This window comes from Rhinolophus sinicus, linkage group LG02 (assembly GCF_036562045.2).
Source record: "Rhinolophus sinicus isolate RSC01 linkage group LG02, ASM3656204v1, whole genome shotgun sequence".
Classification (NCBI taxonomy): domain Eukaryota; kingdom Metazoa; phylum Chordata; class Mammalia; order Chiroptera; family Rhinolophidae; genus Rhinolophus; species Rhinolophus sinicus.
In genome coordinates this window covers 2673171-2696648 of record NC_133752.1, presented here as the reverse complement: position 1 = coordinate 2696648, position 23478 = coordinate 2673171, and the positions used below count along the sequence as shown (strand labels likewise).

At 57.0% G+C, this 23478-nt stretch overlaps 1 protein-coding gene across 22 annotated transcripts in view; it reads right to left on the bottom strand.

Annotated features, from left to right (window-relative positions):
• The window catches only part of ABLIM2 (actin binding LIM protein family member 2), a 125038-nt gene extending 104933 nt beyond the window's left edge, over positions 1-20105 (bottom strand). For 19 of the 22 annotated variants that reach the window (XR_012492392.1, XR_012492402.1, XR_012492403.1 and 16 more), the window contains exon 1: positions 19915-20082. Coding sequence is in view for 3 of the 22 variants with exons in the window: in XM_074320852.1 (XP_074176953.1) it covers positions 19915-19924 (10 nt within the window). In the remaining 19 variants the exon portion in view is untranslated. Of the gene's footprint in view, positions 1-19914 lie in introns of all 22 variants that reach the window. The other 3 variants (XR_012492397.1, XR_012492395.1, XM_074320867.1) reach the window with 1 other exon arrangement.
• Positions 20106-23478: the final 3373 nt, after the last annotated feature.

Genomic DNA, 23478 nt, shown 5'->3' with positions numbered 1-23478 from the left:
AGGAACACACCAGCACTCTTTCAGGGACATAAAAATTTAGGTCTGGAGGATCTGAAATATCCAGTCCCTGGGCAAGGATTCCCAAGGCCCAGCCCTAGCCTCTCCTGAGCATTCAACCCCCAGCACCAGCTGCGTGCTGGACACCTCCTCCTGGAAGCCCCCCAGGCACCTCACAGTCGGAAAAGAGACTACTCACTTGATGCGTCCTCTCTCACTCACCACTCCCCATCTCCCATCGGCGCCACACATCACACACCAATACCCTCACCCAGCTGGCTCCCCTTCTGCAGCTCAGGCAAAATTGGGTTTGCCACCAGCTCCATTGCTCAGCAGCTGTGTGACCTTGGCCCAAAGACTGTAACTCTCTGAGCCTCAGTTTCCTCATCTGTAGAATGGGGATTGCAGGGAGACTTAACTAAGAGGAAATACATGGAGGTGTCTGGCCTCTTGCCTGGCATATGGTGGGCACTTGGTAACTGACATCTTTATTTCCCAATTCTTGACTGTATTAGTTTCCATGGCCTCCATAATGAAGAACCACAAAGTGGGGGGCTTAAGTAACAGAAATATATTTTCTCACAGTTATGGGGGCCAGAAGTCCTAAATTATGGTGCCAGCAGGGCCGTGCTCCCCCTGAAACCACTAGGAGAGGATCCTTCCTTGCTTCTTCCAGCTGCTGGATACTTACCTTGCAGCTGCGTCACTCCAGTCTCTGTGTCTGGGATCACATGGCCAAGATTCTTCTCTGTCTCCTCTTCTCGTAAGGACACCAGTCGTATTGGATGAGGGCCCACCCTACTCCATATGACCTCATCTCAACTAGTTATGTCTGCAATGACCTTATTTCCAAATAGGGCCACATTCTGAGGTAGTGGGGTTAGGGCTTCAGCAGTGAGTCCAGGGCTCCCTAAGGCCGAGGACATGCAGGGGACCCCAAGGTATCCACAAGGAGGAGCCACAAGGGTCGGGCTCATCAGCGGAAGTCCCATACACACAGCAGAGGAATGTGGGCTGCCCAGCGCTGGGCATCCACCCCGTGCCGAGGGCAGGTTGGCCCGAGCAGCAGGCAAGGTGCAAGGTGCTCTGGGCCTCATCCCGCGTGGCGCGGGCAGGCTGGCAGGGGACAATGTAGCCAAGAAAACACAGTAACGTTCAAGCTGACTGTGACCAGCATAACACGGAGGAAAGCGGGGAGCAGCTGCTGTGGGTGCAGCATGGGGCAGCGAGGCTGCACTTCAAAGACTGAGAACAAGCAAAGGAGTGGGTAGGACAGCCCTCCAGAGGGTCAGCAGGTGTGGGGACCCCAGGCCAGGAGAAGCAAGAGCAAGAGGAAGCTGTGGAGAGGTAAAGGGGACTCATTCTGTCTGATTTCTTCGTAGGGTCCTGGGGGGCCCCCAAGCAGGGTGCACAAGGCAAATCAACCAGGGAGAAAGACATGAGGGAGGTGATGGAGAATCTGCATCCCCATTCAGAGACCCCCTCCCTGCCACTGCCTGCCTCTGTGCCCAACCACCACCTGCACACCACCTCCCGCGGCCCCTGCCCTCCCACTGCCCCCCACCCGCGCCCAGGCCCCATGGGCAATGCCACCCCACGCTCAGATCAAGAGTGATTCATTGCCCTGCCTGACAAATGCAGTCTACACGCCCATCCGCCTCCTGAGTCAATAAAGACAGACAAGCATCCCCACAGAAAAATAAGCAAAGGAGGGACCAGGAAATTCACAGCACCAATGGCCCGGAAATGTAGAAAAATGCTCTCGGGCACTCGAGTACCCGGGGAGGCAGATAAAGCAGGGAGGTGCCCTTTTCCCATCCGTTTGGCAAATCTGAAAAGACTGACACTGTCCAGGGTTGGGCTAGGAGGGGGCAGGGACAAGGGACGCTCACGCTCCTCCCTTAGGTAAAGGTATAATTGGGGCAGCCACTGGGGAGAGCTGTTTGGAGAAAGCATTCCCGTTTAACAGTTCCACTTCCAGGAATAGCTCTTCTAGGCCTCTGCACATGGGTGCAAAGACGTACCTATAAGAATCCTCACCTCAGGCGGCGGTTGGCTCTGTGGTTAGAGCGCAGTGCTCATACCACCAAGGTCGCCGGTTCGAGTCCCACATGGGCCAGTGAGCTGCGCCCTCCACAACTAGATTGAAAACAACGACTTGACTTGGAGCTGAGCTGAGCCCCCCACAACTAGATTGAAAAAACAACTTGACATCCTGGAAAAACACACTGTTCCCCAATATTACCCAAAAATAAAAAAATAAAATAAATAAAAAAGAATCCTCATCTCTGCTCGGGGCACACATGGCATGTGAAAATCCTCCTGAGGGGCACACGTCCCCAAGGCAGCCTCTTGCCAAAAATGCTCATCCCAAATCCGTCACTCACAAAGAGACCAATGCAGATTGTGGGACAATCCACAGCACAACAGGCCTGGGCTCTACAAGTGTCAGTGGCACAAAAGAAAAAAGGGGAAAGGTGAGAAGAGCTTTCTAGAATAAAGGAGGCGAAAAAAAAAAAGAGACAAGATAACCATTGCAGGGCAGATGGCTCCTGGAGGAGAAAAAACAAACAAGCCTCTGTGAAGGACACCGGGGTGGGGGGTACAGGCCCGTGTGCTTTCTGCAGGTGAAATTCTGGTACAGACGTGCGCCAACTGCTCAGGGGCTGTCAGGATGCACCTTTCAGATGGAGAGAGAGAGAGAGAGAGAGAGAGAGACAGAGAGAGAGAGAGAGAGAGAGAGAGAGAGAGAGAGAGAGAGAGAGAGAGAGAGAGAGAGAGAGAGAGAGAGAGCGCGCGCGCACGCCAAGGGCTGCAAAATGTGAATCCTTGGTGCAGCCAGATGGAAGTACTAAAGGTGTTCATTGAACTGTTCTTTTTTCCCCCAACTTTTCTACATGCTTAAAATTTTTCAAAATAAAATGTTGGGGGGAAAACTGATGAAGAACACAAAGCCACCGGAAACAGGACAGAACGTGACCTGCCACATTACCTTTAAAGATCCCGGGAGATAAACTGCAGTGACAGAGACAGACCCTGGGCTCAGAACACCTGGCTTTGCGACTGAGGAAACACTCTCCTCTCCTGGGCCTGTTTCCCCAACTGCAGCCAGAACTGGCAAACATGCACATGTATATGCACACATACACACGTGTGCGCACACACAATGCATGTGCACATACATGTATGCACACGCGTGCCCACACACATGCATGTGTGCGCACACACACACACACACACACCCTCTGGCACCGGTGGCAGACATGGACAGTCGATTGCCTATTCTTTGCCTCTGTGTGAGTCAGTCCCCCAGCCCAGAGGTGGCACCCGATGCATCTCGTTCAGCACCGCCCAGGGCAGGGTGGAGAGCGGCCATGGCCATGCTCAGTGTTTGGTGGTCAAATGAATGACCGAGAAGATGAATATATGCACACAGCCATCGGGATGCTCTACGAGAAGTGATGACGTGCGCTCCGAATGTGGAAAACCCTCCACCCGGGGCTGCAGCCCAGAGACTGGCATCGCAGGCAAATCAATTCACCTCACTGGCCTCAGTTTCCCCATCTGCGCATGGGGGACATAAGGAGCAGCCAGTTTACAGGGCTGTACTGAAGGGTAAATGAAGTACCACATGTGAAGTGCTCAGCTGGGCCTGGCGCCTGGCCCCTGCTTGCGGCAGAGCCACAGGACGTGTGAGGTCCCCTGGCACAGCTGCTGGTGGGACATGACAATCAAAGCCCTGTGTCCGCAGCAGCCTCGTGCTGAACAGCCACAGGGGGGCGCAACCCGGCTGCTTGTCAACAGGTGGAGGGATAAACAGAATGTCCACACAGCGGAATATTATTCAGCCTTAAAAAGGAAGGACATTCTGACACATGTGACAACATGGATGAACCTTGAGGACACGATGCTCTGAGATAAGCCGGTTATAGGACAAACACTGTGTGATTCTACTCCTGTGAGGTCCCTAGAGGAGTCAGATTCACAGCGACAGAAAGCAGAATAGTGGGTGCCAGGGGCTGGGGGAGGGCAGAGTGGGGCGTCGGTGTTCAATGGGGCGGAGTGTCAGTTTGGGAAGATGGGAAGTCCTGGCGATGATGGGGGAAAGTTGACAACAGTGTGAGTCACAGAACTGGACACTTAACAATGGCTCAGATGGCAAGTTTTATGTTGTGTTTATTTGAACACAATTAAAAAGTTGTGCCAAGGGGTGCTCTCTGTGTGTGGCAGCAAAACTCCAAACCGAAATGGGGAGGGGCTCTGGCTGAGCCGGGAGTGGAGGGGGCTTTGTGCCCTCTCACCACTGGGTCTGCTCTGTGGGTCAGGGGTCCATCACCCAGGGAATCCCTGGGTCACCAGACAATGGGGTGCTCTGAGGGGGACTTGACAACAATGGCCGCCCTCTGACTCACGTTCACAGGGCTAAGGGAAGTGGAGGAAGGAAGGTACAGGACATTTTCCAATCAGTGTGGCTAAATTTATACCTCACTGCCGGGGACAGCGCCCTGCACGGTGGCCTTGGGTCTTTCCAAAAACCGGCTGTGTGTCCGGCTCAGGCCTCAGGGAACTCCAGGCTGCCGTGCTCTCATGGAGACGCTTCCAGGGAGCTGGGAGCTGTGGCCCTGGGTCACGAACCCTGAGGGCCCCACAGGAGCTCACTGGTTCCGAGGATTCTGGGCCGGGGATACAGTGGAGTCACTGGTGGAGGGAGGCCCATGGACAGGTGGACACACATGTGCCTCAGCAGGGTGAGGGGTCAGGGACAGCCAACAGGACATCCACCCACGGAGCAGACGCTGGTGGACTGGGGGAAGGGACAGGGGAAGGAAGGCAGCCAAGAGGGAGCAGCCTGTGCAAAGGCGTGGGGGTGGAGAGGAGTGTGGCCCACATGGGGCAGCTCCAAGAGCTCAGTGAGCGTCCACTGAGGATGGGGAGGGCCCAGGTCCCAGCCCCTCGGCCAAGCCAGGGAGACTGTCCTGTCCCCACGCAAGGTGGCTTCCAAAGCCAACCTCACCATGTCCTGCCCTCAAAACACCCCTCAGCGAATGTAAAGTGGCACAGACGCCATGAAGAACAGTATGACAGCTGCTCAAAAATGGAACATAATTACCATTTAATTACCACTTCTGGGGATGACACCCAAAGGAAATGAAAACGGGGATTCAGACAGGTATCTATACCCCCGTTCACGGCAGTATCATTCACAACGGCCAAAGGTGGGAGCAGCCCAAGTGTCCATGGATGGACGGACAGATGGACGGAGGGATGGATAAACAAAACGTGGTCTGTACATCCACACAGTGAGCCACGACTCAGCCTTCAGAAGCAAGGTCCTTCTGACGCCTGTGACCACACGGATGAACCTGGGGGACAGCACGCTAGTGAAATCAGCCAGAACATACCAGGACAAACACTGTGCTTACATGAGGCCCCTAGAGGAGTCACATTCATAGAGAGAGAGTCTAATGGTGGGTGCCAGGGGCTGGGGGCGGGGGTAAGTCGTTACGTAATGGAGACAGAGTTTCACTTAGAAAGATGGACAAGACCTGGAGATGACAGTGGTGAGGGCCGCACAACAGCGTGAATGCACTTAGTGCCACTGAACGGGACACTTTAACACAGTTAAAATAGTTTTATGTTATGTGGATCGCACCCCAATAAAAAAACTGTAAAAATACAAAAAATAAAAAAACTGAATAAACAACACTCCCCATCCCGTAAAGGAACGAATGTGGTCACAGCAACCACAGAAACCCACTCAGAATCACATGCAGCACTGAGACATCTGCTGTGGGGGCCATCACAGGAGGGAAGCACACGCGCGCTGAGGTCCACGCAGAGGGGGACGTCGGCCTGGGGCCTGCGGTCGGCTGTGTGCTGGGGTCAGGAAACATCTCCCCTCTGCTCATCGATCTCACAAAAGCAGGCGTGTGATTTGTGTGTCACGCTGTGACTCCTGCTGTTTTCCCACTGCCGCTGACAGCGATGACGATAAACTCGACTCCCTGAAATCCAGTGAGAGCGAGGCCCCTCGAAGAGGTGGGGTCCCCCTCCGTAAGGGCCTTAGTGGCCAGGGAATGGTGCCCAGATGTGTGCGGGAGGGAGGAAAGGGCTACGACAGAGCTGAGAAGAGAGACACACGTGTTCCCACCTGTCACCTCCGGGGGCCAGGACAGTGCAGGCAGCTGAGAGGAGCTGAGGGCGAGCAAACTGCATCAGTGCGGACGAGGCCTGGGGGTGTGAACGCTGCCTGTCTAAGCCTCTGCTCTCATTAAAATCAATGCCTGCTGCCCTGTGGACACTTCTCCAAGGTCGGTGTGCCTGATCTCCAGGTCAGCGGAACGTCTCCATTCCCTGGCCCACTCCCTCGCCCATCTGCACATCCCCCTTCTCCTGAGACATGTCAGGGTGGCGGGAAGGGTGTGGGATGGGACAGGCAGCCCTGGGCTCAAACCACAGCTTCTCCTCATTCTGATGACGACCTGGGCCGCCGGCTTCCCCCAAACCCTAGAGCCTGAAGGATTTCTGAGGGTTCTGAGCAAACTCTCAGGAGGTCACAAACATGCGCGTGCTCAGAGAAGTAATGGGCCCCGAGCAAACGTAAACTATAGTCGCCTGGATGGGAAGAGCTGGAAAGACCCGGATCCAGGCCCAGCCAGGCCCCCAGTCAGTCACCAGCCCCACTTCCTCCCGGGCAAGCCCACAGCCACATGGGCCTCGTTCAGAGCCGTCCTGCAATTCATTTCCCTTCACCCAGGGAAACGGCCTTTGCCAAGGCCAATGCCATCCGGGGCTGTTTGCTCCAGCAGAGTCAGGTAATCGATGTCTGAATAATTCCACTTCTCTTGGCCGCCGTGGGGGAGGGTACTGACAGCGGGCTTGGTATTCACAGCGGGTCTCTGTGCAGCTTTGCCGGGAGACCTATCTGCGAGGGAGACTTTGAGTTCTAAGTAAAAGGACAATTTGCAACAACGTGCCAAGTGCACTGGCTTGCCAGCCGGGTCCAGAGCTCCATCTTGGATTTCTTCTGTCCACATGGTCAGGGCCAAGCTTTGCAGACGTACAGCCTGAGCGTTGAGTGGCTCCATCGTCTTGGATGCGGAATGAAGGGCCTGAGCAGGAGCTTCTGGCTCCAAGCAGGAGGCCACACACCCCGGCACAGCCCTACCTGAAGCTACAGATCCCGGCCACTAGCGCCACCCGCTCCGAACTGCTGCGGCCCCCAGAGGCAGGCGGTGCTGTGGGAAATAAAAGGTTCTATTCCTGGCATAACCCTCTTTCCCAGAACTGGGACAGTGAGCCGGGCTGCTGCCAGGGTCTGGGTACTGGCCTGAGACCCCTCCCTGAATCTCTGGGTCTCACTAGGATATATGGCACTGAAGTCCCACTGTGTGGCTGTCTGCTCCCAGGCCAGTCGCCCCAGCCCAGCCACATCCAGGGCACAGGGACCCCATGGGCCTCATCATGTTGCCCCAACATTGTCCAGCGGGCTGGATGCAGAAGACCCCGCAGCTGTCTTCCACGGCTCTCTACCTCAGATGCAGCAGCCACACGTCACTGTCACCGGCTTCACGGGTCGCCTGCACCATCCTAGGACCTCAGGAGTCACCGAATGTAACAGCATATAAGTCAGAGAGGCCACTTCCACCCCAAGCCATCTGCTGCTCTTGGCTGAAATGACACAGGGGCTGTGGCTGGCTGGGCTGCCAAACAGTGGGGGTGGGCACCCTGCTGTGTGGCAGGGAGGGGGCCCAGCTTACAGCCAGGGGCCCACACCTGGACAGCTAGAGGAAGATGCCACTACCCACCCCTCTCCTGACCAAGGGGTCCCTAGGCCCTCTGCGAGGAAGTCGGCCCAGTGTAGACCTGCAAATACATGTTCCCAGGCCGCAGCCAGCTATCAGAAAGTCCAGGAGTCTGCGTTTTGCAGAGCTATGGTCTCCATGCTCCTCTCCCCTCCCCGCCTCTCATGCTGAGACACATCCGCTCTCACATTGTCACAGAGCACTGACTGCCTGCTGGAAGACCCCAGTGCACAGAGCCAGGTGGGGCTGTGGGGCTCCTGCCCATGCCCAGCACCTCATGCAGGGCCCCGCAGGGGACAGAGCACAGATGTTTCTCCAGTGCTCCCTCCTCTCTCAGTAGCAGGCTCGGCACCTGCTACTGGATGTCATGCCCCACTGCTTTGCCAGCTGCAGCCTACATGGTTGGTGTCACCTCCTCCAGGAAGCCTGCCAGGACTTATCACTCATGGCAGGTTCATTAATTGCCTTCTCTGTCCCCACAGCCTCCCTGAGAAGTGCTTTCTCATGGTGTGTTTTCATCACCCACTGTCTGCCTTTCTCATTAGGCTGGGAGCTCCTGGGGGGAGGGACTGCATCAGGGTCACCTCCAGCAACTGGCCAGTGGATAGATGCTCAAATGAAATCAACACATCTGCCCCCCTGCCCCCACTGTTGCTTGGTGGCATGTTAGAGACTATCCATAAAACCCAGGGTGGGACCCTATCTTTGGGGAGGGGGTGTCTTTCTGTGAAGGGGGTGTCCTTCCTGGTGTCAGTCACCCCAGGGAAAGGCATGTCCTCACAGAGGATATAGGAACTTGGAAGGGCGAGGTTCAGGGTAAGATACCCCCGCCCACCCCCACGCTCCCACCCCCCACCCCGCCTCCTGCAGGATGATCCACGACTAGGAGGTGGGCTGAGGCCAGGGCTGCCCCTCCACATCCAGAACATAGCCCTGCTGAGACCTCCTGCTGGGCCACAGGGATACCCCTCATAGTCGGGGGAAGGAAGGAAAGGTGTCAAAGCTCAGAGCCAGCCATCAATGGGGGCAGAAATGACCCTCAAGACCCCAATTTCCAGCAAGGTGTTCCAGCAAGGACCTTGGAGGCTGTGGGTCCTCTTTTAAGTAAGGAAAGGGAGGGTTTCTCTAGCGGTCCCTTTCAGAACTGCCCCCACCATGGCTCCCTGGTGACGACATTGCCCCAGGCTAGCCAGCTGGAGAGCAGAGAGCAGACAGGGGAGCTTGGCTCTCTGCAAGGTGAGGTGAGGAGGCGACTCAAGTACACAGGCGGCATAGAAAACGTGGCTCGCAGGGAGCTGTGCGCAGGACGGCAGACAGCCCGGCTGGAAGCTGACCCACATTTGATGCAGGTTAGGGAGGGGAGACGCGGTTCAGCAGAAGCCCAGAATCTGGAAGGAGGCCGCCTGAGCTCGAATGCCGCTTTCCCATGACCAGCTGGGTACTCGGGGCAGGTTTCTCTGTGTCACCTGGCCTCTGTGTCCCCACTTGTAACATGGGCGGTCAGGTAGCCACCCCTGCAGTGCTCATGGGACGATACAAATGATACTGCCCACTGCGGTCACCACTATTGCAACTGTCCGTCTCTACCACCTGCGAGGCACCTTTCGTCAAGAAGCCTGAGCTCTTGGAGAAATAGAACAACTCCTCGATTCATACGAGAGTGGGGAGACATGTGCTCTGAGGGGAGGAGGCACTGGGGTGCGAAACCCACCGCCCCCGTTTACCAGCTGTGTGACTGTGGGTAAGTCACGCCGCCCGTGTTAGTCCAAATGCCCTCATCTGCACATTGGGAGCAACAGTCCCTACCGCACAGGGATTTGGGGCCCTGGAGACTGCTGCACAACCTCTCTACCATGACTGGCATGACGAAACGCACCCCAAATGGCAGGCGTTGATTTCCATTGGGCAAATCCACCACTCCCTTGAGCTCTGATCAGCAGCGGCTGGGGTGGGGGCTGGCGTTCCCAAGGCTACCAGCACACACCTAGGGTATATTTAGCTCTGCTGGAGCCGCCGGGTGCAGCCATTCCAGCCAGGGACCCGCATCTCAGACCAGCTCCTAATTCCTCACTGGCGACTATGGAATTTGCTCCAGAGCAGAACTCTCTCTCTCTCATTTAGAGCTGTAGACTAAATCATCACACACACACACACACACACACACACACACACGTTCAATTCCTGTGCGGGTCACATGTGGCTGCTGATCACAGCCCGAGCTCCGCGGTGAGAGTTCACCTCCCAAAATAGAGGACGCTGTTCCTGAGCACAAGTCGCCGCTGCCAGACAGCTGTTCTCTAGTCGAGCCTCCCTGAAGAAATCCTGTCCCTTGCATATCTTAAGATGAATCAGCAGGAAAAAATAAAACAGCAAAGCATTAGGGGAAAAAGGGACGGTTACCCCTAACCCTATCGCATTTTGATGTATTTTCTTCCAGTGCGTTTTTCTTGCACATTTTGCAGAGATGACGCTGTGTATATAACTCTGGGTCTTGTATTCTTCATTTGTCACCAGCAGTGACACATGCACTTTACTAATCCCTCACAATCATATTAATGACTGCAAAATAGTCCATCCTCTATCAGCAGTTCTCAAAGTGTGGTCAAGGGGCCCTGGGATCCCCCTGACCCAATCAGGGGTCAGCGGGTCACAACCTTTTCCAGAATAAGATTAAGGCGTTCTTTTCCCTGTTCACTTTCTTTCTCTCCCGAGTGTCAGATGGAGCTGTCCAGAGGCTGCCTGGTGGGTGACATCACAACTGACTGAACACAGACAGGACACGAGAATCCAGCTGCCGTCTATTAAGCCAGATATTAATGAGATTTGCAGAATTGTGAAGCAATGCCAGGCTATTCACTAAAAACACTCACATGGTAACATACAAAGGGCTACTATTCTGATTCAACGAATTCACAAATACTTTAGAATGTTCTCCATTTTTATGTTTAATACCATAAATATCGGTAATGACCGTCCACTTAAACAAGAGCTCTTTGGCATTGTCAATTAAGTTTGCGATGAAGGGGTTCTGGCCCTAAAAGTGTGAGAACCGCTGCTATGGGCAGATAGCGATTTGCTCAGCCAGCATTCGGTGGCTGGATGTTCGCTGTGTGGGGTATGCAACCCCTGCCCCCAATGACCTTTCAGGCGTCAGCCGATGGCTGTGCTTCAGAGCCTTTCTCAGAACCTTTTCGGGAAGCTGCGTTCCTCTGTCACAGGGCATGGGTGTGGTCAGGGCTCAGGGCCCTCTGCCTACGTGCCTCAAGCTTGTGCATGGCGGTACCCCAGTCTGTGTCAGCGTCCAGCTCACAGGTTCGGGGTTGTCTAAACTTAGCCGAGAGGAACATTTTCATCCCGTGAGAAGTCATTGTCTCAAAGTCTCAGCTATTCCCACAGGGAGAGAAACAGCTGTCGGTTCTAGAAACAGAAAGCTGCTGTAATACGCTGGATAATGTTCCCAAAAGACATCCACGTCCTTAGGACCTGTGAATGACCACGTGTGGTTAAAAAAGAGGGGTCGATCTTTGCAGATGGGATTAAATTAAGGATCTTGAGGGGTCAGATCTCTGCGCCTGGAGAGATCTGGATCGTCCAGGTGGCCCTAAATGCAGTCACGAGCTTCCTTACGGGAGAGAGGCAGAGATCTGACCCACACTCAGAGGGCGGGCGGCGTGCAGATGGAGCAGACGGATTTGAAGATGCCAGCCTTCAAGATCAAGGTTATAGCGATACAGCCACAAGCCAAGGAGTGCTGGCAGCCACCAGAGTGGGGGGAGGCGGGGAGCAGATTCTCCCCAGAGCCTCTGAGGGGCACAGTGCTACCGATACCTTGCCCTCAACCACCTCCCTTGGGGTGCACAGCACGTCCAGGGATGGGGGCCAGCTCCCTCCTTTTCCAACCCCCATCTCTCTCCCACAGCATCACCTGTCAGAAAACCTTCTCGCCTTGGGCTGCAATGTGCCTCCCCAAAGCGCCTCACTGCCCCCCCACCCCACTTAGGGGCTAGAGTGTGTATATATTTTGCCTAGTATGTTCCTTCAAAGGCTGCTGGCTGGCTCCTCCCACTGTGCCCCTAGCAAACTGCTGTCAAAGAGACACAGGCAGAGTAAGGATGTCGGGTGGCGGGAGATGGGGGCCCAGGGAAAAAGGGAAGAGGCAGAACAAAGATCTAACGTGGCAGCCCCAGGCCTTGCAGGGCTTCGGAGGGGTCCTGCTTGGCCAGAGGGAACAGAATCAGCAGGTGGAATGAGACGGATGGCAGGGAAGAGCAATCGAGGCACACTGAGTTCTGGGGGGGAGGCACCCCTTTGGATGGCAGAGGCAACATGCAGAGCGCTGAGAGCACCACCCCCCTTTACCCGCCAGCACTGGGAGCCACAGCTCACCCTCACTGTACCCCAAGCCAGTCCGTGTACCCCACACCCACGCTGTACCGCACCCCAAGCCCACGCTGCACCCCACACTTGTACCCATTAGAGGCAGGGAGGAGCCTGGCTGGACGCTGGGCTCCTTGCACACATCACATTTGCTGATTTCTGAGCACAGCAGGGTGTGTGCAGGGCACCGATGCTTGTAATTCTGCACCCCACAACTACTCCCTGAACACTTGGCAGACGAGGCCGTTCTCCAAGCAAGAGGCGAACCATTGGATCAGAACTGCAAACGAGAGTCCTGTCAGATGGCCGTGAAGGCCCATGAGCCAATCTGGCTTAAACAGAGGAGCAGTGGACCCACTCGGTACCAGGGAAGCCAGACTGCCGGACCCAGGCTCCCCACACCCTGGGGGGTGAGACTGTGCCCCCAGAGCTAGGGAGTGCCTGCACATGTGGGCAATTCACAACTGCACAGATGTCTGGGGTTGGGGTACTTCCAGGTCTAAGGGGGGCACACTCTGGTTTAGGAGTCCATAACTCAGTGTGCGGTCTGGACAACGCCATTCCACAGGGGCCATTGTCCTTTGGTGGGGAGTGACAGCATCATGGAGCATGACAGTGGTAGTGGCCACCCACCCATCCAACACGCCCTGGATCCCACTCCCCATCTCACCCTTGTCACTCTCCCTTGCTCCCTGGGATGGCCTCCCAGGTCCACCACCTGCACCCAAGCCCCCAGTCACTCAGGAACCTAAAATGAAACAGCTGCAGGACGAAGGGGTCTTCAAGCATTTGAAACTCAGCTCCAAGCTGAAGTGGGGGCTCTGGGGTTGGTCCTTGCAATTCTTCCTTCTTAGAACGTCAGGCCCAGCTGCAGCACCAGCTGGGGCCTTGGAGACGTCATTTCCCAGTAAGAGCCTGGGGGACGTCCAAGGTGGGGCAGAGGGGCAGAGAGGTCTGGCTGTGAGCCCCGGACCCGGAACGACAGCAAACAGAGGAGGCTGAGCATGAGGCGGGGCCCTGAGCTCCAGCCATTGTCCCTCCTTCACTGGACGGGCTTGCATGGAACCCCCGTCCCGTGGCAGCCCGTGTGTGGACCACCGGACAGGAGCAAGTCAGAGGCCCAGCCCTGTGCTGGGGACAGACACCCAGCGGGGACAGGAGCCAGCACGCTATGCACTGCAGTGACACTGGGCGTCGGTTTCTTGTTCTGCTGGCTGGAATCGTGTTGCCAGATCATGTCTCCAAAGCCTCGTTCTATGCATGAGGAAACCGAAGCCGGGAGAGCACGGTGTGTGCTGCACACAGGGTGGAGCAGAGCTGGCAGTGAGGGCGGCCAGCAGCCGGGCGCAGTGAAGCCCTGAGCGGCACTGACGACCACACGCCGGAGGACGGGAGGACGGGAGCGCCCAGCTCCCCGGGGACAGGGACAGACAGGAGCTGTAAATAGGACTGCGGCAGGCTGGGCAGGGGAGGGAGCAGAACCAGTGACACGGGGAGACAAGCTGCAGCCTGGCTGACTGTGTCAGCTGACGGCACAGTGGGCCATGCAGGGAGCAGTTTCAGGTTTGGCCCAAGCCGTGGAGGGCGTGTACGGCTGCCGTGAAGCCCACTCTACCTGATTCCTGTGCCCCAGCCATTGACACCCCAGCCATTGACACCCCAAACACATGAGCAATCTGGAAATGCAGGGGCTATTAGCTCTACTTTCTAGGTGGGGAAACCGAGGCAGAGAGTAGTTAAGCCATCTGGTTACAGGAACACAACTAGCAGGTGACACCTGAGACTGCCGCCCGGGTGTGTCTGACCCCAAAGCCACTCTGCCAGCTCAGTATCAGGCCTGTGGATGTCACTTCCCTGGCAGGCTGTCCAGAACTCCCCTCACACCAAGATCCTTGGCGTAAAGGCAAAGTGAAAATGTCACATAAGGTCTCCCTGGTGGAGAAGGGAGATGGGAGACCTCATGGCTAACACGGAATTTTCCCTGAACCCATGGCATAGTCTCCAACCCAGACGGTCTCACTGGGGACAGTGGAGGGGACAGCACTGTCACACATATGAGGGTAACAGTGGGCCCCATTTCTACAGATGGCTACATGGAGGTGCAGAGGGAAGACAGCCACCCAAGGCCACACAGAAGTCTGGGTGGGTGGGGCTGAGAGTCCAGGGCCAGAGGGTCAAGGCCGCAGGGAGGCACGTGGGTTTGATATGGTGAAACTCTCATGGTCCAAACTGTCTTAGAGTGGATTCTGGGGGCTGTGCCATGAGCCAGGCAGGAGCCCCCATGGGCAGCAGAGGAGAGAGCATGCACTGCCAAGGCACATGGGCCTGCAGCGGGGCTGGCTCTGCCCTCCGGGCTCTGTGTAGGCAGGTAAAATACCTGGGAGATAGGACAATGCTTCATGGCCCAGGTGAGACGATGGGATGTGTAATACTCCCCTTCCTAAGAAGCATTATCGTGCTGCCCCAGATGAATCAAGTCTTACCCATCCCACTCAGCCACACTTTACAAGGGGCCAGTAAGTCACCATGGCAGCCAGCTAATGCGTATAGTGGGGGCGTGGGGGGAGACAGACAGTGCCACCCAGCCGGGGAGATGCGTGTGTCTGGGCAGACTGGGGTTCAAATCCAGCTGTCGTTTACAAATGGGGTGACATGATGCCAGGCCCTGGACATCTGTGTCTCCATCTGCAGTGGGGATACCCAGGAGCCCCAACAAACACTGTGACCCCCCTCAGCCCCGGCCGGGATTGCAGGAGTGTCTGGCCGGGCGCAGGGCCCCAGGGACCACCCTGTGAGGCACAGCTGCCATGACATCCAAAGCAGGGCGCTGCCGACACCCTAGAGACAGTGGTAGTGGAAACATCCCCGAGTAAACAGACACGCTGCACTCAGGTTGCTCTGCGCTGCGTACCAGCAGCCTCGAGGCCTGCTGCTTCAGGGCAGCCCGTGGCAGCTGGCACACATCTGGCTGGTCCCCTCAGCATCTCACAAGACCACATGGTCATCATCTAAAAGTATGAGCTGCCTTCTAAACACCACCTATGTTTTCCTATGTTTTAACTGCCTTTTTGAGCGTTTCTCAAGTGCCAAGCACTTGGCACCCTTGGTCCCAATGAAGACCCGGGGGAGGTGGCATTGAAAGCACAGAGAGGTTCAATAATCAATAATGCTGGCAGGTGGCAGAGCTGGAATTTGAGCCTCAGAGACCCAAGTTCAGGGGAAGCCTTACCTTGTGCTGCCGAGGCAAACAAGGAGCGCAAGGAAGCCCCATGTCTGTACAGAGGAGGGGTCGGGGGTCAGGCTTCCGGCCAGCAGCCCAGAGCCCCGGCAGCTGGTACTGCCAGCAACTGGGCTGGCCTGGCCGTGAGGACAGTGGCAGGGCAGATCTCTCCACAGGCTGGACCCCTTCCTGCCCTCTCCTCTCACCACCTGGAGTTGCCGATTTCCTCTCGCCAGCTCACAGCTCTCCCACGACCCAGAGCATACTCTGGAGGGTCAGCGTGTGGGACAGGCAACTTCTCCGTAAGCGAGCGTCACACTCCCTTTTCTGGGACAGTAAGACTGGACTTTGCATGAGTTCTTCAAACTCAGGACTTGAGGCTAGAAAAGACGTCAACTCTCCCCAGACTACGTCATCGACAGAAACCATAAAGAATCAAAAGGTCTTAGGTGGCCAGGTAGGAAGGGACCCTGAACATCAGGGCAAACCAGTTCAGAGCTAGGTGATGCCCAGGCTGGGCTGGTTCCTGGGCAACGCCCATCCCTTTCAGATGCAAGTTCTGCTGACTTTCTGGGTCAGGGGGATCTGCCTTCTGCTGCACTGAATTCAGATGGAGTCACACAGGGAACCTGGCACGAGAGCCACTACCTGTGTGACGCTCCGTGATGCTGTCATTCCCCGCCAGGGACAGTGGCCCCTGTGGCATGGCATCACCCGGACTGCTCACCAAGTCACGAACTTCTAAACCAGAGCATGCATGCCTTAGACCGGGGTATGATGCTTTTCTTGATTCCTCATTGTAAAAGCAAAGCACACACAATGAAGGAAACTCAGGAAAGTCACGGACAGCATACAGACGCAGGTGGGGAAGACCTGGCTTTCTCCCGCCTGCCGCAGAGGAGGGCCCCTGCTGACACCGTGATGTAGTTCCCTCTAGTCTTTTCTCCTGTGTTGTTTTTGTAGAGTTGACATCACACATGACATGCAATTTGGTTTCTAAATTAAACTTTTCGTAAGCATGTTCCCCTAACATTAAAAACTTCTCACGTGCAGTTCTAGACCGCTCCCCGCCCCTCCACCCCCAGAATGCATGTCAGGAGGATACGGGTTTTTGTTTGTTCTCGTCATTTTCTGACTGCCGGGGCCTGCAGCAGAGCTTGGCACACAGGAGGCATTTAGTGTAAACATTTGTTGGCTGAATGAACGATTGCATGGCTAATACGTCATCACTCCCTCCACATTCAGGCGGTTTCTGCCTTTGTGCTGTTACTAGTAACGCTGAGGGGACCATCTCTGTGGCTACATCACTGCCTACACTCGGGTTAGGTGAAGGACTGTGTGTCTGTCCCAATACTGGGACCTGCGCCAAAAGAGTAGGGGACTAGGGCTCAGGTTCTCGTTCCGTCACTTACTCTCCTTGACCCTGGACAGGCCTCAGATTTCCCTCAGGGACGATGGGTGGGTTTGTACTGGAGGATCCTCCAGGTCCCTTCTAGCTCCATGATGCTAACACAGTCGCCATGGGAACGGAAGCTGACTGAGCCAGATATCCAGGCTGTCCACCTGGCCCTGCACCCCTGTTATAAGCTGAATTGTGTCCCCCCAAAATCCATATATGGAAGTCCTAACCCCACAGGACCTCAGACTGGGACTGTATTTAGAGATAAGACCTTTATAGAGGTAATTAAGGTAAAATGAGGTCATTGGGATGGGCCTGACTCCAGTATGCCTGGTGTCCTTATAAGAAGAGATTAGGACACAGACACACACAGAGGGACGACCATGTGAGGACACAGGGAGAAGGCGGCCATCTACAAGCCTAGGAGAGAGGCCCTAGAAGAATCTAACCCTGCCCACTCCTTGATCTTGGACTTCCGGCCTCCAGAAGTGTGAGAAGATACATTTCCACCGTTTAAGCTCCCGGTCTTCCTTTGGTACCTTGTTAGGGCAGCCCTGGAAGAACAGTAAACCCTCCACGAACTTCTGACCACCTGGGGATCCTGCCTCGCAGACCTGCAGCCACCCGGGGAGGACAAGAGGGTCAGAGAAAGCATGGGTCTTGCTCAAGGACCTGGCGCCCATGGGTGGCAGAGCTGGCACAGGAGCCCCTCCCAATTCAGGTTCTTTTCTCTGCCCCACCTTGTCCCGTTGTAACCACGTGGGCTGCGATGTTATGAAGCCACCACCACACTCATCGTCATCTACTGGGCCCCACCATGTGTGGGCCGGCACTTCGGGCGGAGCTAAGGACATTCCCTCCACACAGCAGGGAAACTGGCGCAGGGAGCCCACAGCGAGTGCGCGGGACTGGGATCCAGGCCTGTCGGCGCAGAACACTGTCTCCTAATTTCCCTGGCCACTCGAAATCAACAAGCAACAAAACAAGTAGGTGACTGCATGGGGCCTTGATGCCACGTGAGCCATCTCAAAGGTGTCCTCGTTATCAGGCTGAGGGAAGACACTCCTGCAGCCTGATGGCATAAAGGAAAGGGGACCCTCCTAAAGGGGAGGTTGTACAGGTTGCCTCTGTACAAGCTTGGACTATCCAGCCCATCTCAGCAGCTGGAGACGAGGCCACATGATCCCCAGCCACCTGCTGGTGCAGAGCTCCAGAAGGATGCCAGCCTTCCACGGGGAGGGCCATCAGGGGACCTCCCTGGATGATGGAAGCCCCAGACTTGCCACATGTGCACAGTGGCCGGACATTAGAGCCAAGTGCCAGGGACAAGGGACCATACGGCTCTCCCCCACCTCAGGTGTAGTCAAAATTACTTCTATGCAAATAATGGGCTGGCGACAGGGCTGGGGCATGAGCGACAGGTGGATGGGAGAGCATGCTCCCTGCTAGTTCCAAAGAGCTGATTCACTCAGGAAGACGAAGGTGAACTGGCAACATCCACCTAAGCTATTAAGGACCTACTGTGCGCGGGGTTTCTCACTCGTACCTTATCCTCTCCAGATAACCAGCATGACTGTTTCTATATGTCAGGAAGCCAAGCTCAGGAAGGTGCCCAAGACCACCAGGTGGTCACCATGGTTCAATCCCTGTCCCCTTGCTCTTTCCAGCCATGACCCCCACGGCCCGCAATGCCCACATACCCCTTCTCCCAGGACAACCACCAATGGGGAGGGATGAAGGCTCCTTCCAGGGTTCTCCCAGTTTATAGGAGGGCCATGGGTATCAATTATGGCCACAGAGAGCCCAAAATTACTCTGTGTGCACCCTGCCATTATGCTGGTCTCCCATTAAATAAGTGTGTCTGGAGGCCCTGCAGAGTCTGCGGGTGCCTTGCTCCCAAGCCACCTCCGGATAACAGGTTGGCCATTTCAGAAACCCTCTTCTAGAGAATTCTGTCTCCTACAGCCTGCCATTTGCTCCCAGCCACTCCAAACGCCCACTGCCAGTGTCCCTCTTTCCTTGGTTGGGAGGGGAAGGGGACTCTTTCCCCGGGGAAGTCCCTGGAAACAGCACCCCAGGCTGAGCGCACACAGTAAGCACTCACTGAATGCATACTCCCTCCCCAGCCTGATCCCCCTCCCCAGGGAAGCAGCTGTCCCCACTGGTTGTTGCACGTCCTCCAAGAGCCAAACTGCAGTCTGTGCAGAGACAGGGTCAGATGAAAGAGCTCCTGGGAGCACCCGGTTCGACTCTCCGCCCCGCTGTGGGAACGGAGCAAGAGATAAGCTTGTGAGCCTCAGTCGCACCCTGAAAAATGGGGTGACAGGCCCCACCCTGCCGGGGAACGTCCAGACAAGCCCTCGGCCCAGGGCCGGGCCCCAGAAGCCTCTCAAAACCAGGGTTCTCAGGCCAAGTCCAGACTCATCCGCCAAGGCCCCCTGGCTCCAGGTCTCAGTTTCCCCAAGCGCTTTAGGCGCAGCTGGCCTGTGACGATGTGGGATTTTCCAATGCCGCACAGAGGCCACACAGAGGCGGTCAGATCTGGTGGGTGCGGCGCGGGAGGCACCAGCGGGATGCGCAGGGGTGAGGCGCCGGAGACCAAGCGCTGAGATCCGGGCAAGTCGCTCACACCTGTGGGCTCCGCGCCCCCAAATCTGCCGCGGGCGAGCCCAGGGCGCGTGGGCTCGGCCTGACGCCCCCGACCCAGGACCTAGGCTCTGCGGGAGCCCCGCAAGGGCGGCGGCCCCTGCCGCAAAGCCCCCCATGCCATTATCTCAGCTCTCCGTGTCACGGTCTGCGGCTCGGCGCCGCTCGCCGGGACCCCGGCCGCCCACTGCAGCCTGCGGAGCCCCCGGACCTGCGAGAAGCACAGGAGTGGCGCCTTCCAGACAGCCCAGCGCAGCCACGCAGCCGGCGCGGTGGGAAGGGGGATCGCCCGTCTGCGCCGCAGCGCTACACGCCCGGGGCGCAGGACCCTCTGGACTGCAAGACCCTAGAGCAAAAGTTGGGTGGAGCCGCTGGGCGATTTCCCTCCGTGCTGCAGGTGCAGCTCCCCCAGTCGTTGCTGCGCCGCGACCCGGCTCTGGGACCAGCCGGTCCCTGGCCCCGGCACTCACCTGCACTCATCTCAGCGGCAGCTTCTAGTCGGGCCGTCCGGGCGCTGCTGCAGCCCGACGCTCCTGGCCGCAGGTGCCGCGCTCAGCGGCGCGATAGTCGGTCCTTCCACCGGCCGGCGGCTCAGCGCACAGCCGCGCCTGCCCGCAGCGTCGCCGCAGCCTCTTCGCGCGCCGGCCCCGCCCCTCGCGCCCCGCTCCTCGCGCCCCGCCCCTCGCGCCCCGCCCCCGGGCGACCCCGCCCCTCTCCACCCCCGCCGCGCCGCGGGCGGGGCGCACCTTGGGAAGTGTAGGCGCTGCGACCCCAGCGCTCCGCCTTCAGGCCCCAGCCGCCGCACCGACGGACTGCAAGTCCCGGCAGGCCGCACGTCCCGCGCGTGCGCAAACGGACGCCGCCGCTGCGGCCTCCCCAGCTGCTCGTGGGTCTGCGGAGCTGTCACCGAGGCCTTGCTGGTGGTCTCGCTGGCTGCCTGGCTACCGCCGGCTCTTGGAAACCCGGGGATAGCGAGGAGGGCGCCCTAGGAGAAAGCGAGCTTGGTGCAGCTCTTGTTGAGTCGCTAGGGGCCTTGAAGACCTCCTCGGCCAACCCCCTCTTTCCCCAGTTTTCGGAGAGGGAAACTGAGGCAGGGGCGGGGCACGGCAGGATTTGCCCACCTCCCCGGCGAGGCTTGAGCAGTCTGCGATACGGACGCAGGGCTCCTGACTCCAGGTCTAGGGCTGCACACCCTAGGTTCCCGGCGCGCCGCTTTGGCTGGCGCCTTAGTCTGGCTGGGGTGGCGCCCAAGGAGGGGACGCGTCACCCCCCCCCCCCCAGGTCCAGGGCAGGCCCCGTTCCCAGTCTCCCTGCAGTGACGTCAGGCACGCGGCACAGGGGATGGGTACAGGAGAGGGAAAGCCCCCGGGTGGGAGCAGGTGGAGCCCACTGTTGCCTTGTACTGACGAAAGGGGGCTGCAGAGAGTACAGAGGGCCTGGACGGATGAGCGTTCAGGAGGCAGAATCTCTGGGACCTGGCACTGCATGGGGAGAGGGGCCACAAAGGATCGAGGGCTGGCCACAGAAAATGTGGACTTTGAATGGGATACAGAGGCAGGAGGAGATATTCCTCCCCGGTTGCCATGGTTCCTGGGGGGAGCCGAAGTCTTGCAGAGCCAGCCAAGGCCAAGGCCAAATGGCCCCAGGCCCACACACCCTAGAAACCCGGGAGGCCTGGCTGGGTGGCTGGGTCAGCAGCTGCAAGGCTCTGGTGCCCGCCCGCTGGGGCCTTGTGCCCATAACACAAGTGTGACATGATGGAAGGAACACTGGGAGGGGTCAGATGCCATGTTCCCAACCCAGCTGCCCCGTTTCAGTGGTGTGGCCTGAGCAAGTCCCTTCCCCTCTGGGCATCACAGCCCAACCTGTGAAGTGGTTCAGTGAAGGACCCACTGTTGGCTGAGAGCATCACATTTGAGTCATTGGTCCTGGCTGCGGCAGATGCCAGCCACTAAGGTTTGGAAGCCCCCAGGGTCTGACCGCCTGGTGGGGAGCCTGGCTTCTCCATCTGCTCATCAAGGTGCCTAACTCTGTGCCTCAGTGCTCACCATTGGACCTGATAGCCATCCCCACCTTTTAGGATAGTTCTGAGGATGACAGGAGCTAGTGCATGAGATGAGATCCATAAATGTCTTTGATATCATTGGGCTATTATTATTGTTCTCAGCGCCGTGCACTGGGCCTGGTACAAAGTGGGCATTCCACAAATATCTGTTGAGTAAAGGGACAGAAGGATGGAGGGCAGGAGAGGGGGTGGGCGCACCCCTGCCCCCCTCCCCCTCTTTAAGCAGCTCTCCGTCAAGCTCCCCCACAGCCTGTTTCCTCCCTGGCAGAAGCATCAGCCCCCATGTCTCCCAAGGCTCTTACGAGCCTCCTGAGGGTCTATGGTTTCCTACACACAGCCCGGTGAGATTGGCGGGGACGTCACCATCACACCAGTTGCCCAAGGGAGAAACCAAGGTGTGGGCGGGCACTTGCTCCCGAGTCCCTATGAGTCAGAGGGTGGACGTGAGTGGCCAGTTCCTGGCTGGTTCCAGAGCTCAGCCTTCCCTCTGGCCACCCAGGCCCCCGATGGAGCCGGCCCTGCTTCTCTGAGCCCGCACCTTCAAACGAGGCAGGGAAGGGGAGTCACAGCACTATTCAACCTGGAGGGACTTCAGGGTCATGGAGTTCTGGCACATTCTTTCACGAGGGCAGAACCTAAGGCCCACAGAGATCCTGGCCAGAGTCACCCAGCAAGTTAGTGGCAAGGGAGAGGCCTGGCACAGGTCCTGTAGCTGTGCCACCACTCCCTCTGCCCTCCCTCCGGTTGTTCCCCAGCAAGGTGGACTCCAAGGGGGGCAGGCCTGCTCAGTCTCCTCCTGCTGTACAAGCCCCCTGAGACTGCTTGGTTTGCACACATTGAACTGACTTTGGTTCTCATCCCAGTTGCGACCTCGGGCAGCTTGCTTGCTCTCTGTGTCTCAGTTTCCTTATTCTTCAAACCTCAGTACCTGTCTCAGAGGGATGTTAGGAGAATAAATGAGTAATATAAGAAAACAGTTCAAAGTGCTTGGCTCAATAAATGGTGTCATTATTGTTATTGAAACAGACCAGGGAGAAACATGTGCCGTCACTAACCTTAAAGACTGTTACCTTTTCTCACGTTTTCCTTCCATCCACCCATCCACCCACCTACCCAACATTTATCCATCCATCCACCCATCCATCCATCCATCATCCATCCATGCATCCACCAAGTATTTAATACCTTTAGTGTACTGGGCACTGTTCTAGTGAAGAAAATAGACAAGAATTTGTTTCACAAGTCACATGAATCACTGTAGAAAATGCTGCCACCTGCTTTTCAAGGGAGGGGTGTCAGAGGGCCTTCGAGCAGCTCCTTGACACGAGGAAGCCCCAAACAGGCTAACAGTCAAACCAAGATCCTTTCAACATTTATGAAAAGTGCATTTAGAGGAAGAGCTGCAGCTTGATGGGTATAGATGAAGAAGGCGGGGCCACAGGGCAGCAGGAGCCTCCCTTGGTTGCCTCCCACACTTCTGCTGCCCAGCTCACGCCTCCTGCAGACAGAAGGGATGCCCTGCGTGGCCCAGGTCACTCCAGGAAGGCAGTGTAGGGGCCACCCCTGCTCCTTGAGGGCCCCTCCCACATCAAGCACTTGTCACATGTTCTCCCTGGGGACTGTTCATCTCATTTCATTGGGGGAGATTCTTTCAAGCCTCTCATAGGTGGGTACCCTAGGCAGTGGGGCCCCTCCCTCCAGCACCAAGGCCCCTCTTGCCACACACACCTTTGCCTCATCATTCCCACCTAAATACCATGGACATATTTCATTTGGTTTGACCTTTCCCATGACCCCTAAAGGAGGGCTCTGGCCTTCTTTCCTACCGGCTTGGAGACACTCTGGGGAAGTGTAGGACGGGCAGAGCTTTCCAAGGGACCTTGGGACTAGATCCCCTGGTGGGAGCCCCCAGCCGGCGGCACTGGCCTTTGTCCCTCCAGGATGGGTCTTGGGCTCTACGCCTGCAGCC